This window comes from Rhipicephalus microplus, chromosome 10 (assembly GCF_043290135.1).
Source record: "Rhipicephalus microplus isolate Deutch F79 chromosome 10, USDA_Rmic, whole genome shotgun sequence".
Lineage (NCBI taxonomy): Eukaryota > Metazoa > Arthropoda > Arachnida > Ixodida > Ixodidae > Rhipicephalus > Rhipicephalus microplus.
The window spans coordinates 33289375-33304027 of NC_134709.1; the positions used below are offsets into that span (position 1 = coordinate 33289375).

At 43.4% G+C, this 14653-nt stretch overlaps 2 protein-coding genes across 2 annotated transcripts; one reads left to right on the forward strand and one right to left on the reverse strand.

The window, feature by feature from the left end:
* Nucleotides 1-5168: 5168 nt before the first annotated feature.
* Nucleotides 5169-7024, reverse strand: LOC119181420 (sphingomyelin synthase-related protein 1-like). Its single transcript, XM_037432662.2, has one exon. The coding sequence runs from the start codon at nucleotides 6814-6816 to the stop codon at nucleotides 5503-5505; it is 1314 nt and encodes a 437-aa protein (XP_037288559.2). The 5' UTR covers nucleotides 6817-7024; the 3' UTR covers nucleotides 5169-5502.
* A 246-nt stretch (nucleotides 7025-7270) lies between these two features.
* On the forward strand, nucleotides 7271-13663 carry LOC119180751 (target of EGR1 protein 1). The gene is made up of 7 exons (XM_037431886.2): nucleotides 7271-7600; nucleotides 7676-7716; nucleotides 7796-7912; nucleotides 7995-8142; nucleotides 8809-9074; nucleotides 10584-10737; nucleotides 12939-13663. The coding sequence occupies exons 1-7, from the start codon at nucleotides 7487-7489 to the stop codon at nucleotides 13419-13421; spliced, it is 1323 nt and encodes a 440-aa protein (XP_037287783.2). The 5' UTR covers nucleotides 7271-7486; the 3' UTR covers nucleotides 13422-13663.
* The last annotated feature ends 990 nt before the right edge of the window (nucleotides 13664-14653 follow it).

Here is a 14653-nt window from a genome sequence, read left to right on the forward strand (position 1 = left end):
GTTACCCGACCCGCCCTTTGAACGTTCGCCAAGAAAAATGTCTTTCACAAGTGCAAGGCCGTTTGTTTCTCGGGCAACGCGAGAGAGGTGTCCGGGAGAACCCCGGGCTGAAATAAATCAAAAAGAAGAGAAAAGGCGAGATTGTTCTTTTGTTTTTCGCCGCGCAAGAGCCGGCGACGGGAACCCTAGCTGCGTGCGTGGCTGCGCATTTGGCTAAGCGCCGCCTTCTTATCCGCTGGTCTTGAAGTGTATTTCAAGAATGCATCGCATCATGGTGCCACATTACCTACCGTAATCAAGCTACGACACAGCTACAAGCTTTGTTACAATGATTCGAAGCCACGTTAACATTCCCGATGCCATACATTGTTCCTCTTTGTAAGGTGTAACCGAAAGCAATTCACTCTGTGAATTGCAGAGGTCCTGTCCAAACAAAAATGTGTGGGCCAGTGGTTCGCACCAACTTCCATTTTCTGCAACATATTATGAAAAGGGGGAGCATGTGTACTGCATATTGTACTATGCTTTAATATACACAGCCTGATTTTAATCATCTGCAAATGCACAATCATTCATTTACCATGACTTCGAAACGGCTTGTAGCTTAATTAAACGAGAACCACACAGATTGTTGGCACAGCTTTCACAAAACAAACCACTTTCACTAAACTTTGGAAACTAAATTTATAACAGTTTGCCTCATATATGTTGTCTCTAGCATTCTTTAACTGCTAAAACTTTCAATATTTTACAACTACACTTTTTAAAAGTGAACACTGCAAAGCACTCTACATTATATCCTCACATATCTTCATGTAGTCTTCATCAATTAATCTCACAATGTGTGATGTCTCCAATGTCTCACAGTGAATTTAGTTTATTCCCCACGCTTACAGGATCTCTAGTGAGTTCGTGCATTGGGACAATGTCATCGCATGCCAACTGTTCCAGCTATTCAATGGCCCAATCATATGTTTAGCATTCAATGGCCCAATCATATGTGGCGTGCTGGCTTATAAAACTGCAGCACTTGCATTGTGGCCACAAGTTATCAGACAAACGAGATTTACGTATTTGTCCACATCCTGTCCCAAGTGTCAGTAAAAGGCCATCGTAATGAACTAAAAGCTCCTTATTCCCTAGTCTATACCTTTAAGTACTGCACGAGTGTCCACGGTCATTAAATTTGGAACAAAATCTTCAATACGCACAAGTTAGCCCAGCGGACTTCATTAAACATGAATACCTGCTCAACATTGAACAAACATGTGCATGCCCTGTCTAGCGATGCCCTAAAGCAAAAGTTCCTTTTTTTTTTCCGTCATACAATCGATGCTACCATCTATCACACGAAAGTGAAATCCTGAACAATAAGACAGCACATAAATAATCTCATGCCACTTCCGGTGGTGACAGTCTGTGCCATGTTTTCCCTTCAGAAAAATTATCCTAATTTTAAACTTTCCCACCTGAATCCCACATCCCCAGGAAAATGCGGCCGGTTCTATGTATTCAGGATTGATGAATTAATTTGTATATTAAAAAAATGCAAAATGCATTGGATGCAGATGACATTTTGAATGCGGAAAGATAGCTAGTTTGAGCATAAATGCCATTTAGAGAAAAAAGATACAGTGCAGGCGATAGCAGTAGTGAATGCTGCGACCTAAGGAATTTTACAATTACAGCAATGCAAAGTAGCATAAATCAGCATATGCACAGAAATGAATAGATAAGTTTTAAACAACTATGATGTCAACATAGTTTATTGAGTAACTTATCTACCACTTTTTACATAAATAGGAAAAGCTTAACATGAGTTATTGCAAATTGTTGCACAACAAATAAAATGACAAATGTTGCATAGGCCGTGCAAGTTGAAGAAACACGACTTGCTGCTTTTGGAATTTATAGCCAAGGGCATTCGACTTTGGGCTTTTTGTGTGTGTGTGTGTGTGTGCAAGCACCTCCTCAAAGTACACCACTTTTTGAGATTAATGAGTGAGTGACAATAACCGTAATACAGGAAGAAATATACATATACTGTAAACATATTAATCACGTTAACAGATATCACAGCGATGAACATAACATATCGCTCTCTGAGGAACTAAATAAACTATATATATATATATATATATACATACATATACTGAGTTTCTAGAGGTAGGCTGTTGTGGTGGCGTGAAACACAGCCAAGCGAGTCTTTGACAGCATCAGTTGTTGAGTGATGCACGCATCTCATTATAGCAGGCACAAACAAGCCAGTGCTTTGCCCAACTAACAAAACTGATCACTGCGATGCGTGCGATGTAATCACTGCGATGCATACACGCGCAACACGTAACTGTGACAACTCCGCATCAGTACCTGTCACAGTCCTTGCAGGGAAAAAAACAGCGCAACAATTTTTTAGAATTTTCAGGGTTCTGAAAAAGCATGATAAAGCACCAGCTCAACGCTGAACCAAAATTAACTTCTGTGTTCAATAGGATTCCAACTTATCTTTCCTCGTATGGCCATGAAAAAGGCTTGAAACAAAAGCATCAAAAATTGATTTCTACCGACTCAGAGTTGTTCAAACAAGTTGGAAAAAGCCCATTCCAGAGCACAGCGCATTGCTGTAGTCCTCACTGCCACCATATGAGTTACCGTAGCAAGAATTAAAGTAGGAGAGTTCTATGGCCTTAACATCACCAGCAATGAGCAAACCGCAAATGTAAGCACACTGCCAACTTCATTTAGCATGTGGGCACGTGCCATGCAAAATTAAAATAAAATGCTATTTCTTAGTTTGTTTCTGCATCTACAGGTGGCATCGCAATCAGCCAACCTTAGCATTTTTTATTAATGCTTTGTTTCGATGTCAGGTATATGGAATCAGTGGGGGGTTTCACAACACAGTGATTGAAGAATTCGGCTACTAACAAACAAACTTAGGAGAACTGTATGTAGGGACCATCAACCGTGACTTCTGGAGGGCATTAGCCTTGAGGCCAGATGCCCATGCAAAAATCTGTGCTGCTCAGCGGAAAACAATTAGCTTTTCTTTTTTTTTTTTTTCAACAACTTCATGAGACTCGAGGGCTCTTGCAAAGTTTCACTGACCACTAAGAACCCTGACAATCGTTTGGCTGTGTATCATGCAAAAATGTCACCAAACAACATCAACTACACTCAATATGCATGAAAGGAAACACAGTGACCTGTACTGAGTAGCACTTATACCTTGGGATAACACACTGCATTGAACATTATGCTTGGGGGCTAGTTAAGCTTGCAGTTTTAAAGACGAGGAATGATAACACAATAATGCACATGTGGTGGTGGTGTTTGTTTAAAGGAGTCGTTCACCTCAAGCCCCTCGTGCAAAAATACATGTGAAAAACGAAAATGCTCTCACGCAATGATATATAAGCTGAGTGTTAGCAATGGGAAGCATATTCTTAACCCATCCCTGAAGTATCAGTCTTAAGTTTCTATTATAAGGACAACACGATTCATAATCTCTGAAGATAAATTCACCCAAGTAACCAGTTAAGAGTAATCTTAAGGTATCATACTTCTTAATTAAGAGGCATAACTTACAGTATTAGTTCTTGGTACTGTTACAAAGTGGTAAGCTCGTTAATTATAGGTATATATGTTAATTCACCAATAAGTGGGTATATTTTAACAAGCTGAGGGCACAAATAAATAGTCTGCCTCCAACATCAGTAGAACCTGGCTTGATGTTTCGAATACAATAGTTCATTCAACTTAGTTGAGACTCGGTTTAACGAGAGCATTTCTACGTTTCACATGTCTTTAGATGGAAAAATTGAAATCAACCTCCAAGCGAATACGCGCAAGAGAAGACAGCTCATGACAGAACAAAGAACAGCCTAATGAGTCATTAAGTGGCTAGGCCCTTCTGTTCTTTTTTTGAGAAGATACATGTCACAACCAGCAATGACGAGTGAAAAAGTAAATGCACTGGAACAAGCGAAGGCACAGCGCACATGACCATCCACATTTGAATTAGATGTTGTGGAAGACAAAGTGTTTGCAATAATACACCGCACGCAATGCCAATCAATGCTAACTAAAGTAAGCTCACTGCTAACCAAAGATTAATAAATAAATTGTGCCTACTAAAACGAACGTTCTCTCGGTGAGTTGAACAACAGCACTGAAAAATAATGAATCGCAGCCAAGCTTTGGAATCTATCAATCTAATTGTGGAAACATTGTGCTTGTGAATTCGGAGCGCAAGGCATAGAAAAATATGAATCACCGTAGCTGTGATGCCAATGTGGCAAACGATTAGCCCGAACCAGCTTTGATGCCGCTTAAGCACAAGGAAATCTTGATTCATCAAACAGGCATCAGAAGTATTTCTCGTGGCATTAACAATAAAGTTATTGAATAGTCTTAACAGCACAGGTGCCATAGCTTCTTTAAGCTTGGCATTATGAAAATTCACGTGGGCAAGTTTTTTTGTTTTTGCTTATGCAAATGCTTTTGTTAACGATACTGCCAAAGTGTAAAACTGTTACCAGTCATCTGGCATGGTAAATGTGCAGTCATTCTATGAACGCTCTTCAAGGCATAGGCACGTTGATGTGGTACAAAAATCTGCAAACACACATGAAGTCTGCTTAGAACTTCAGCATGTCGGGAAACTGCAGAGAGCATTTAAAAAATGATGCCTCATTTTTGGGAGTTATCTAGCCGTTATGATAATGGCTCAGGCTGGAGCGTTTACCGGCAATCCCGACGACCAATCCTGCCATCGACGCGACCATGAATTCAGTGTCACGTGCAGATAAAAAGCTAAGCGTCCACTAAAATTCACGAGAACATTTAAATGCGCCAGCAAAATCATTCTTTGTGGACAATGTCTCGGATGCCTGTAGAGGTGCCCGTAGAGGGTATCTGGGAATTGCCAGAGAGGAACGAAAGAAAAAAAAAAAAAAGTAAAGGGGACTAACAGCACTGGTAAGTTGACGTGCTAACAAAGCATACGAAAAACTGGGAAACGATGTTGCATGGCTGAAAGTTCGAATACATCACTGACCACTCATCATACCGAATGCACTCAAATTAGACATACGAGGGCACAAAGGTAACAATGAAACAGCATAGCACAGAACATGCAACATTACGGAGGTATTGTGCTACCCAAATACAAACAATACAGTTTGAACGAGCATTCACTGGTTCCATTGCAGATTGAGACCTATTTTGTGGTGTGGAAATTCGCAAATCCTCGTAACGTGTGGCGAAAGGGTGTTGGCACACCAGTGATGCCGAGAGCAGTGAACGTTAGTGCACATGTATCCCGTATGAAGCTCGAATGCAAGACATGCTCGTCTTGTAAAGCAGTAGTACCCCAGTCTTGTTAGACAATATTCGCAAGTGCCGCGTACAAAAATCTGTGGCGACAAATTTTAAAGAAAATATACCAGACTTGAAGGGGTTAGTTACATCTCGGCGCAGCTTGTGCTCGCGTTGTGGGCACTATAAGGTCTTCGTGAATTTGAACTTGACGGCGATGTTTGCGGCCTTGCGTTTGAACCACTTCAGCAAACTGAGGGGCGAGTCGTACTCGTTGGGAACAATACCGTCCACTCCGGACTCGAAGAAATAAAAGAGCGGAAACCAGATTCTCGTCCGCTTGCTGTCCATCTGCATGAGCGCCCTATTGTTCGCCAGTGTGTGGTAATAGAGGAAGAGCCTGGTCGAAATGTAGAAGGCGATGAACACGTCAATGGAGTAGTGTTCGTGAGCCGACAGGATGAAGAAGATGCCGAAGAGATTGAGAACCCAGGAGGTGGTGTGAAGGAAGTAATAGGAGCGCGGCGTGTACTCGGTGATGAAGAAATTGAGAAGCGTCAGCACGGTCGTGTGTCCGCTGAACATGTAGTCGCCGCAGGTGCGCACCCCTTGAATCAGCATGCCGCCGCCCTGCCATATGACGAAGGCCTGGGCTATCTTCTCCGAAAAGTCGCCGACGTGCCGAGCCTTGCACTGGAGGTGCTTGCCGGGAACCGAGAGAGAAGTGATTAGCATCGTGATGCAGCGGAGCAGGAAAACGGAGCCGAACAGAGAAAACATGCGCCGGAGCAGGATGAAGCGGTGTCGGTGGCAGACCAGTATGCTCACCCACACGATGAAGAGGACGAGGCCCGTGAACTCGCACATGGCGAAGGCCCAGGGAATGTGCGGCACGTTGTCCAGGAATATGTCGGGTAGCGGCGGGTACGTCTGCATGTCCGGAACGCGGTCGTGCACAATGACCATCACGATGGCGGTGATCCAGGTGACCGCGAGGAAGTAGAGCATGCCAACCACCGTCTTCCAGATCTCGGGTTTGAAACGGCGCTGCTTGCAAGCGCCGCTGTTTGCGCCGGCCGTTGCGGCGGAGTAGCTACCGTCGTCGGAGTTCTCATCCTCTTCGTACTCGAACGAAACGTCGGTCGACGGCGCTGTGCCGTCCGAGGAGCCGCGCCTCTTGCGTGTCGAATTTCGACGGCTCATGGTCTGCACTGCGGCCGACGCGGGCACCAGCTCGCCCGGTCCCATCAGCTGCCTGACAGCGGCCACGTTCTGCCACTGCAGCTCTCGGATGCAGATCATCAGGTTCTTGATGTCCCCCAGAAGCCGAATCTCGAGAGGCGGCTTCCGCAGGTCTGACTCCGAGATGGTCAGCAGAGCGCGCCCGTCAATCAGGTGCTCGCCGAAAGTCGCTTGGTACTTGGCCAAGCCGACTTCGTGCAGCCATTCGCCGACGTCACCTACGGTCCACTCTTCGACTGGCCTGTCAGCCACCATCGCGGCCCGTCGCGTTCGCGCTGTCGGCAGTTTTACAGCTGATGTGAGGACAAGTCCTGGGTCGGAGCTGGAGCGACGTCGTCGCCCACCTGTCTGCGGCACATCACACGACTTGACGCTTCGCCTGCGATGCAGGGAGCTCACTTCCCCGCACGCCTCTCCCAGCCCCGCTGGCCCCGCAGCAACACACAACACCCAAGCGGCTGTACAAGGTACGAAGCGGAAGTGAGCTGAAGAACATTAGGGAGAGAGAGAGAGATGCGTAGCAAGAAAACCAAGCGGGTCACCGCCGGAAAGTAGAGCATCCGGGTCAAATTGTGTCGGTTCCTTTGCAAAAAAAAAATACAAAATAACGAAGCCGCTATTTCTGAAGAAACGGCGTTCATCACGCAACTGTCAAACGAATGGCGACAGAATACGACACTTTCTGGTTCACGACATGCAGAGAAGCGCACTTCAAGCGCGCTGCAGTACCGGTTGAACTAACGCGCGGCAAAAAACGTGCGCTTTTCGTTTCACGATTTTGCTGAAATTCGAGACGCCTACGTTTGTTTTGAAAACGGGAATCCAAGAATGAACGCTTCATTCCTGAACGTCCGTGAGCGATTGCTTCGGCGGTCGCTGTAACGAGAGATTTACGGCAGTCAGGGCGTTTGGTGCGGGATTTACGATGAGTGAGTTGAAGAGCGTTCCCGTCGTTGACGTTACGAAGGACAACATCGCCGATATATGGCCCTCTTTAGTGCTCGCCGTGAGGACGTCTTTCTTTGTGGCTATAGATCTGGTAAGACGCCGTCAGTGCGTGTGTGTTTGAATTATCTTTACCAACCTGCGGCTTTAACGACGCTGTTCTCCGCAGGAACTAAGTGGCATCGGAAAAAGGAAAGATATCAATGCCAAGTATGTTCACTGCCGAATACTGCTTGCAGTGCCATTTGCAAACACTTAGCGCTGAGACTGCCTTGTTTTTGTCGCATAGGTCCGTCGATGATCGATACGCTGCAATGTCCCGGGTAGCCGACACGAGAGCGATCATATCTATAGGTCTTTCGTGTTTTCGCCAGGATGCCAGATCGGCGGAAACTGGCCCGCTCACGTAAGAACCATGCGTTGCTCACAAATGCGTTCTCGTCGGCCACGCACTGATAAGCCGTTTCTCACCGCCCAACTCATCGCAGGTTCACCGTTCAGACGTTCAACATACTTGCACTGTGCCAGGATAATTACATCGTGGAGCCTGCATCGCTGCAGTTCCTTATTAGTCATGGCTTCGACTTCAACCGGCAGTACTCCCTTGGCGTTTCCTACTACCGAGGCAATGATCGTGTAAGTTTCTCGCATCCTTGGCACGAATTAATCTGGAAAAGCCGACGTATCATATTGAATGTGGCATTACGCTGTTGAGGTTGAGGTCACACGTTTGATCTAAGCTGCACTTCAATGGCGCTGGAATGAAGAAACATAACATTTGTGTACTTTAGTTCTGCAGACAATGAGGTAACTCTGGTGGTCAAAGTCGATCCATAGACCCACTATGTGGCGGCATGTCTCATAATCATATCAAGAAATTGACCTGTAAAGCCCAAAATGTAACCTTCATACACGAAAACAAGAAAAAAAAACAAAGGAAGCTTACAAATTGAAAAAAAAAAAAAAACAGCACTGATACCACTACTGCAAGGTAGTAACTAAAGAGCCCAATTTCGCACAACTATCTTCATTAGAAAAGGCTCCAAAGTACAAAACAACTGGGTAGTGCAATTAGCAATGAAATAACACATCATGTAGCCTCGACTTGTGCCACGGTTTATCGGTGTTGCGGGCTATCATAGCTGTGCAGGCTCAGTGTTATCCATTTCCCACTTTATGATAGAACTCACTTGTACATCCACCTTCACGTCTCTAAGTAGCCCACATAATTACTGCAAAATATTAAATTTTTCTCCTGCTTGATGGACAACATAATGGTGTCGATACTTGTTTCCCTTGCAGCCCAACAATCCTGAGGACAGGGCGCATTCCCTTCGCAAGCTCTTCTCTGTGCTCATCGTGCATCGAAAGCCCATTGTCGTCCACAATGGTTTCATGGACGCAGTGTTCCTTTACCACAGTTTGTATTCGGCATTGCCTCCATCTCTGCAGACATTCTTAGCCGACTTGAATGACTTGTTCCCTGGTCGGATCTATGACACCAAGTATATAGCAGAAGCCAAAGCATCCCTACCAGCGTCGTACCTGGAGTATGTCTTCCGCAATAGGTACTTCATCCTTTTCAAAGAACCAAAAATATCTTAGGTGCATTTTTAACGATCATACGAGCCACTCACAGCATTGCAATCGTTTAAGTCATTAAATAATTGATCTGTTTGTGATAGTGGTCACAGTTGTGTGCAGCTCTTGCACAATCTGCGAAGCAGCATAGAGTGACACTAAAGTGAAGTAATTAATCTGTTTATGTTGATAAGTTGCACACTGAAAACTCGTCAACTTCACCATAAGTTTATTATTTAAAGAGGAAACCAAGGTCAGAGTTTTATTTAATTTTGCATCCAACTCTCCGAGCATGATCTCACGGATTTCAATGTTTTTTTCGTATTTTGGCGACATTCGCTCAATGAAATTTCCTAAAGGGTGGTGTGTGCTGCCTTTGGCCCGTTCAGTGGACGGTGTACTTAATTTTACTGATTAGGAACTTAGGCACTAGTGGATGCCGTCGAAGTCTATGATGCTACAGCATTGGTGCGAGAACTTCGAGGTGACATTGCCACCTACATTTCCTTGCAAGTTTTATCATTTATCGAGCGTCTTTCGCAGCAAGCATGGTGATTCTAATATTGTAAAGGAATTATTTACCAATACTGAGAAAAATCTTTGACTCATTAGTGTCCCTGTAAGGACTTGTAAATGCAAGGGCCATGTTGAGTGTAAACGAAGCACTCATTAATTCACGTACCACTACTCTTGTCTTTGGAAACTTAACTGGTATATCAATTTGATTACATACTAGTATTGCATTCTCATCTGCCAAACTGAATCCTACATCTTGATTCCCAGCTTCATTGACTGCATGATGTTATCTACACAACGTGATAAACAAAGAATGGTTTCCCTAATCAGTTAAAATAGAAAAGCCGTTGCGTTCAGCACCTTGGCTGGAATTAACATGAGCGAGTGCCTGCCAATACTATGATGACTACTTGTTACTCAACCCTTTCGTTTCAGCAGCATCAATTTAACTGTACTACAACATTTAGCATATTTTCGATGCCGCGAGTTCGATGCACAAAAAGGCTGATTTTGGGGGCAGAGAATTAAGTACGAAATTTAGAGCATTTTCTGGCATGCTAAGGCACATGCTTTCAGTTGTGGACAGCTCGGCAAACGTAATGGTAATTAATTATTAAATTTAAATTGTATCACAACTAATATATGCTTGCTCTCTATATGAATACGTACACTCTCTGTGGCCCCAATTGAAGGCGAACAGCTCGCATTAATTTTCTTGGGTGCGGGATGGCACTAGAGCTCTGTGGGTTAAAATGTCAATAATTTGTGTGGCTTTTTTTTTAATCATAAAATAAAAGAAGTGGAAATTTTTAGGGGCTTGTTTTTCTTTGTTAGAAATAATATTAATGACAACTACCAGGCAGTAATGCCAAGTTGTCCTTAATATTTTTTTTTAGCTCGCAGTTAATGAGTTGCCTCACATTTAGACTCTCTTGTTTGAGTGATGTCACTTTCAGCCATCATTTGTCACTTCTGTGCAGGCAAAGAGATAATGCTTTGAAGGAGGCAAAGGGCCGACAGTTTGTCAGCGTCAATTTCCTCCAGTACAACCAGGAATACTCAATCGACCATGGAAATTGCGCACTGAGGCAGGAGCCAATCAAGATGTCCCCAGATATCTGCAAGAATTTCGCTGTGAGTTGCGAGATTAGGGATCTTGTCCCTAGGAATGGGGGATTATTTGGGGAGAAATGGGAAATTTCAGGTTTCACACACTCAAAGTTAAGGTACCCAAATTGCTGGGTACACAAAAGAATGTAAAATGAATACAAAAAAAAAAAAGGTAAGCCGGTCTTGAGAACTTGGTTACACAGGAATCAGTAGATGTGCGCTTCCTAAAGTGGTCTTTATGGCTTATCCATACGGGTTCGTGTGTTGCATAAACTACTGACGTAACACAGTAGCCCATGATTGTAGTATTGTTTGCATGACCATTTAATGTCTGTGAGGAGTGGACTCTTCACTTGAAGGAGAGTTGAATACAAACTGCTGTATTTCAAGTGACGTACAAAGAAAAAAAACAAATTTCAATTCTTGTGATCAAAATTTCGGACATTGCTCATGCAAGGTTCATTCCACCAGCGTACAGCTTGTTTAGAATAAAACGGAGTTACTAATGAGGGCCACTAAGATATGTGGCCCTCGAGGGAAGTCAGTTTTTGTGGAAAAGTTGGGAGGGTGGGGAAAGGTGTGCTGTCATTCTACATTGTTACCTGTGGTGTAGCCTTTCGTGGGGAGGGAGTTGAATTCCCCCTCACCTCTTACGATAGGTTACGCCACTGGTTACCCCTTCCTCGACAAGAATTCTTTAGTTTTGCGTGTGCATCTATAAATGTGCACATGAACGCGCCCACAAATATACACAAGGTATCGTTAATGCCCTTCCTCCCCCAAAAAAACTCGAGTTTTGGCTGTGCTGCTGCCTGTAACTTGTGCCTCTGCCTATGGATAAGTTTTCCAATCATTTATGGCAATAAAATAAGTGAAGAAGTATGCTTGCTATCCAAGTCCAGTGGTCACAGTGAAACCGTACCATACGAAGGATGCCTGCAGATGAATGGAGAATGGTGTTGAAGCAAACGCTCAAAGTACAAATGGTAGCCTAGTGATTTGAAGAAGAAAGGTACAGGGTAGTGCAAAAGTAACAATATTCGCAACAGAAAAAAATGAATACATACTTATTCAGGATTTATATACAATGGCATGATGACTTTTTGCATAAATGTGCTATTGCATCAATAGTTCTTGCAGCAGCACATGGTACTGCTTGTCAATGCATATTACTTTCGAACATATCAAACAGGACTAGTGCTGTGTAATCAATGTCTATTTGAACATTGTGCTGAAGATAATTTAGAGATCTGCCATTAGTACTTTGTCACATAGCAGGTTTTTGTTCTATTGTTTGCAACAATCGTATTTTAAACTTGTGTTTTCCAACTACATCATACTAAGAGCAGCAGATTTAATTTTGTTTAATCATGCTGAGCATAAAAAAAAACTATGTACAAACTGAGTTATGAATAGAAAATTACTCCACTCCCGACAGGATAAAGTTACAGAATTATTGAAGTCTTCATAGGCTGAGAGGCGAGAAAACCTGCACGTGTAAAGCTTGTCGAGTAATTTGGGGATGCCAAAAAGTTCGACCAGCAGCAAACTTAAAAAGGGCCCTGCAACACCTAGGTAATCATTGGTTGACATCATTGAAGAAACTTACTGACTCACGAGTCAACTGCCACAAACACTTTTAAGAGTCTGTCGAGCACGAGTGGAACTACAGGGATTTGTCAGGATTTTATACTTGCAAGCATGCTGAAAGCTACATAGGTTTGGGAAGGGGGTGGGGGTGACAAGAGAGCAAGAATTCCGTTGGCCAATCTGTGTCGTGACCTTGAACACTTTTTTTTCTTTGAACGTGCAACTTACCTCAGTGTGGTCGCTAGCGCTTATGTTGTTGAGTGCTGTGCAGGCACGTCGTAGCAGCCGTGATTATAATGCAGTTAATGATGCTCAAATCGGCCAATGGTCGTGATCTTTGTGCTTATGGCATATTCATTTTTGCTTGTGACGTCATTTGTCATTGGAAAAGTAAGCGCTTTTCAGTCGACTTTAACATTTAATTTTACATTCCATGCTGTGTGCTGTGCTGTTTGGTTCATGTGTTTGCAGGATCGTCGACTACTTATCGATAGCAGTTTCTGTTTATGTTTAAAAAGTGTTGCAGAGCCCACTTATCACAGCCTAATGAGAATGTTTTTTTTTTTTTTGCATTTGCTTTCCTGTAAACAATTTAACCACTCACTGCATTTTTTTTTTTTTTCCATGCCCTGCAGAGGTACGGCTGGTGCAATAAGGGCGACCAATGCTGTGCCTCGCACAACGTCGACGACATCCTCGATGCCCAAGCGTGCAAGCGCCGCCGCCGCAACCGAAACAAGCAGTCGTTGAACGGAGAGGCTACCAACGTCTCAGACTCTGAGCACTCAACCATCGACCTGACGGCCATAGAAGAGGACGAGGCGGACTCCGACCTTCCTGAAGATGTTTCAAACAGGGACCGCAAATTCACGACGGGTTTGCACAGGGCAGGCTTCGATGCATTCATGACGGGGTACGCGTTCGCAACGTTTGTGCTGTCGTACGCGAAGCGTCGTCCCACAGGCGTTCTCGATGCGCAGGAGTTGGGCCTCGATGAGCTAGTCAACAAACTGTGTCTCAGCGGCAAGACGGCACCCTTGCTTGTTAGAGAGTCGAACTTTGCTAAACGCAGTGCTAAGCACATTGAAAAGTTTAAGGCTCTCTTTGGCGATAAGTAGCTAGTTGCGCATTCATGATTTTTTTTCTCCTGTAAATGATTACCCTCACGAAAAAAAAAAAAGTGACATTGCGAATGATGCAGTTAGGAACGCCAAAATATAACGATTTCGATGTTTGTCATTCGACTGTTCATCGGAATTGTGAACTGTTTACAAGTGCATGTCAAAGGTTCGATATCGATATTCGTACTGTCATCTTTTGCCAAGTGTGTTGCTCATTGAAAGCTTGTTTAGTTATCTTATTCGCAGAGTTTACTGTCGACAGAATAGATGTTTTTTGTTAATTTGCTTAACAGCACTTCCATTATGCCACATTTTGTAAATAAAATTGTCTGTGGTGTAACTCTTAATTTTTTCATGCAGTCTGTTGCATTAATAAGGTAGTGATTAACACCAGCTTGAAAAATCCAACTGCACACACACTTTATCAGGAATCCTGCTATAATAGGCTTGAAAAACAAAATTCCCGAGCCAGGATTTCACGGCTAGCCTTTACCTAAACTCTCTTTAGTTGTCCACTTGCAAATAGCTTTTATCTAGGACATAAAGCACATGATGAGACAGGTGACCAGAAGTGAAGACGGCCAAAGAACAAGAGCCTCACTTCAACCACCTCAGAGATAGATTGTAAAAGATCATAATTGGTATTTAAATATGTTATGATTACAGAAATAATTAACATGAAAACACCTGATTGCTCAAATGTCCCTATTAGATACTGATAACAGCATCTCTTTGTAGATTGCTACTACTTAGATTCTATGCTTACACAGTTCTGAACAATCTTGGATGATGCCCACTCGGTATTCAATAGGACACCTTTTTGGGACGCACTTTGTCGTCCTGTGTGGACAGGTTGCCCCAGGCCAGTTCAATGTTACATTTTTTTCAAAAAGTAGGCAATGCATTTAAACCACTTGAATTCAGTTCTGTGTGGATGGAACATTGTACCCAAGGTGATTGGTTTAGAGTCTTGAAGTCTTGAAAGTAAGGCATCCAAATAGGCACAAAGTCACCGAAGAAGCTGATGTGTCGGATCATAATTACGCAACTGCCCGATTTCGTATAGCTAAGGGGGGATGTGGCGATGGGAATAATGAATTTGGTGAAAATATTCAATGTTTAATTTATTTTTTCTGCAATCCATCCATTGGATGGCATATATATATATATATGCCTCTATTGGATGGCATATATCCATCCATTGGATGGCAAAGGAGATGTATGTCCAC